Source organism: Halyomorpha halys, unplaced genomic scaffold (assembly GCF_000696795.3).
Source record: "Halyomorpha halys isolate HHAL.00 unplaced genomic scaffold, Hhal_1.1 Scaffold246.1, whole genome shotgun sequence".
Classification (NCBI taxonomy): domain Eukaryota; kingdom Metazoa; phylum Arthropoda; class Insecta; order Hemiptera; family Pentatomidae; genus Halyomorpha; species Halyomorpha halys.
Window position 1 is genome coordinate 185,289 of NW_027115081.1, and position 3,340 is coordinate 188,628.

Sequence of the window (3,340 nt, forward strand, 5' to 3'; positions counted from 1 at the left end):
AAAATTATTCATAGAGGAAATTATAAGAAAAAAAAAATTAAAATTTGGATGAATAAAACTTATGTATTGTCAATTTAAAACTTTAATGAAACTAAACATTGTTAATTTTTATATAATAAAAATTCTTTTTGAGACAAATTTCTTAATTAGTTATAACAAAACATCTGATAATGATCTACAAATCGACGTTCCTTCCTATTCTTTCCTACTCTTCCGAATCGTAGACCCACGCCTCGTAACACATGATCCGGATCCAATCCATGGAGATGCGGTACCTTCGTAAGGTGGAAGGACACGACGAGATAGAGTACGGAACAGTACCATTCGGACTTACCTCGGTGTCAAACCGGCTGAGAGCATCCTAGAGGGGCACAAGCTAAGGTGGTACGAACAACTCCTTCGGATGGACCAGGAAAGAACTGCCAGCAAGACATATGAGACTCGCGTTGAGAGAAGAAGGCTAAGAGGAAGACCACGCATTTCCAGGGAGGAGAGTATCCAGGAGGCTTTCAAAAGGAATAAAATGATTACGAGGATTAAAATAAAAACACAACCAAAATCTCCTATATACAAACACCAACCATTGATCAAAAAAGCGGATATTACAATATATATACATACATAAAAATCTAATAGTTTTGTCTGACTGTTTAGGACTGCAATTGTTTTGCCGGGACTCTACGGACTGTTCAGTTAGAATTGGTACCACTTGCCAGAACTCAGAGTGCATCTGTTTACAACATGCTGACGGCGCATATCTACGACCATGCCCAGGTAACTTCTATAGAAACTTAAATTTCATTCCTTATTTTTTCTATACTTGTTGAATTAAGTATTTTAATTGGCTATTATTATTTAAATATAAGAAGATGGTCAGTCAGGGTTGTGGTCAAAAAAAGAACAAATAGTTTATAACTATTTTTATGTCCGACGTTTCGCCCCGCTTTGCAGGGCTTCATCAGAGCTAAAAAGATACAAAAAAAAACTGAGAAAATTACAACAATAAGGCATTTTAAGCTAGGATAAATATTATGTAAAAATAAAGTGATAAGAAATTACATATAAATAAAAAGAAGGAAGACATAAAATAGTATCAATATAAAATAAACTTGAATAAACAATGATAAGAATAAAAAATAAGTAACAATGGTAAGAGTAAATTTTTTTTAAAAATATGTAAAATATACAGTTAAAAAAGTACAGGAGACGTACATAAAACAAAAAACAATACGGGGGGGGGAAGAAGAATGTACAGATTAAATAAACGTCATAAATGAATAAATAAAAATAATAATAATAATGATAATAAATGAGCAATGAACAAATCAGGTGGCCCAGCCGTTTAACGGCTATATTTCTATTTCAAATATGTCGCGTATAAAGGTAGTAGTCATAAAGATATGATGAAAAATGAAAAATAATAAGAGAAAGATACAGAAATATGATAATAATAACTATAATAATTTTCTAATTTAGGAATAACTAAGTAAAATTAGAATGATGCATATCGTTACTAATAATACGAGGATATACTGAAGAAAATATACTTAGGGTAGTTAATAAAATATAGGATATAATAACAATGATTGTAAAAGAAGTAACTAATCATGAGTAAAAGTAAATAAAGAGTTTTAAAAAAAATACAAAGAAATAATTAGACAATAATAACAACTGTAGTTTTTATATATCGTGAAAATAATGTTAAAGCCACCTCAAATCGACTATGTCTTTTTGTTGGAAGGCATTAAAATGAACAAAAAACAAACATGGTAAAAAAAAAAAAAAAAAAAAACTAACATAAACAAAATATACAAGTAAAAATAAAAAGGCCTTTCAGATAAAAATAAAATTATATAAATAAATTAAGAACTAAAAGAGACAAATTTACAAACAATATAAATATGTAAAATAAATACTGCTCGACGAAACGTTTGCTCCATTCCGATAGATTCGAGGAAGAGTGCTGCCGAGATAGGTCGCAGCTCTTGTTGCTAAATAAACCGCTGCAATGGTCCAGAGTTGGTGTAGTGGCTCATTGATGGTCCAAATATCCAAGAGTCGTGTTGTATTAGGCGAGCCGACAAAATGAATGCAGACAGGGCTGCTGATGACGCTACCAGGGCCACTTATTAGTCGGAACTACAATTAATAAAGTGGAAACGCAGAAAAGGTCTGGTTCCGAACTGTAATGACTTACCAAATCACTAGAAATGTCTAAACTATTAAACTATAAACGCAGACAGGGCTGCTTAGACACTACCATGGCCACTAATTAGCCGGAACTGCCATAAAAAACTAAGATGGTCGGTCTGTAGCTAGGTGACGCTTCTTAGCAACCATTATCAGCCCCTAGCAACTGTCTCTATTACTCATTATAACACACAGATATAATTACATTTTTTTTCTTTTCATATAACTAAATCTAAATAAAACAATACAAACAAAATAGATGTAACTAAATTAAATACTAATAAAAACTCAAATACTATTTACAAGGTAATTATATTATGGCGTTAACAATATAGGATATAATAACAATGATTGTAAAAGAAGTAACTAATAATAATTAAAAGTAAATAAAGAGTATTAAATAAAATACAAAGAAATAAATAAGAAAAATAATTAGACAATAATAACAACTATAGTTTTTATATATCGTGAAAATAATCGTTTATCTACACTGATAATATGGTTATTGTTATTATTATTATTATTACTATTACTGTTATTAGCATTCTTTAAAGTACATGTGTGTTGTCAGCCAGCCTTGGTTTTGGGGATAAGTGCTCATCCGATGCTGACTGTAGAAACGACTTGATATGTGGAAAAGCAGAAATAAGGCTTTGCAAATGCGCAAGGTATTTGTTTGTTTAGTATTCATTATTAAAGTGATTGTAATAGTTGATTTTACTGATGGTCTATTAACAATTTCAGTGATCAGTTCTGGGATATAGTATCAGAGAGGTGTTACTTAACGAAGGAAGACCCATATGTTAGTAAGTGAAAACAGTTTTATTTTTTTATAATTAATTGAATATATGTTTTTATTTTATTTGATTTTTTGTACTATTGCTAATTTTAAACTAACTTAAAAAACATAAACAACTGCTATAAATATATGTACTATTATTATTATTGAAGAATGGAATATGGTCCGGGTGCGGTCAAAAAAACTCAAATAGTAAATAATTATACTATACTACGTTTCAGGGCTTCGTCAGGGCTAAAAAAGACACAAAAACTTGACATAGTTACAAAAAGAAAAAAACATAAGTGGAAAATAACAGGGGTATAAAATGAAAAGTAAGATATAATAAGAAAAATTAAAGGTTGTAAATAG

General features: G+C 30.2%; 1 protein-coding gene across 1 annotated transcript in view; it reads left to right on the forward strand.

Moving 5' to 3' along the window:
* The window catches only part of LOC106680146 (uncharacterized), a 24,074-nt gene that overhangs the window by 8,432 nt on the left and 12,302 nt on the right, over positions 1–3,340 (forward strand). The window contains exons 2-4 of the mRNA XM_014419654.2: positions 655–774; positions 2,762–2,858; positions 2,935–2,996. Of these exons, the coding sequence (XP_014275140.1) occupies positions 655–774; positions 2,762–2,858; positions 2,935–2,996 (279 nt within the window). The remainder of the gene's footprint in view (positions 1–654; positions 775–2,761; positions 2,859–2,934; positions 2,997–3,340) is intronic.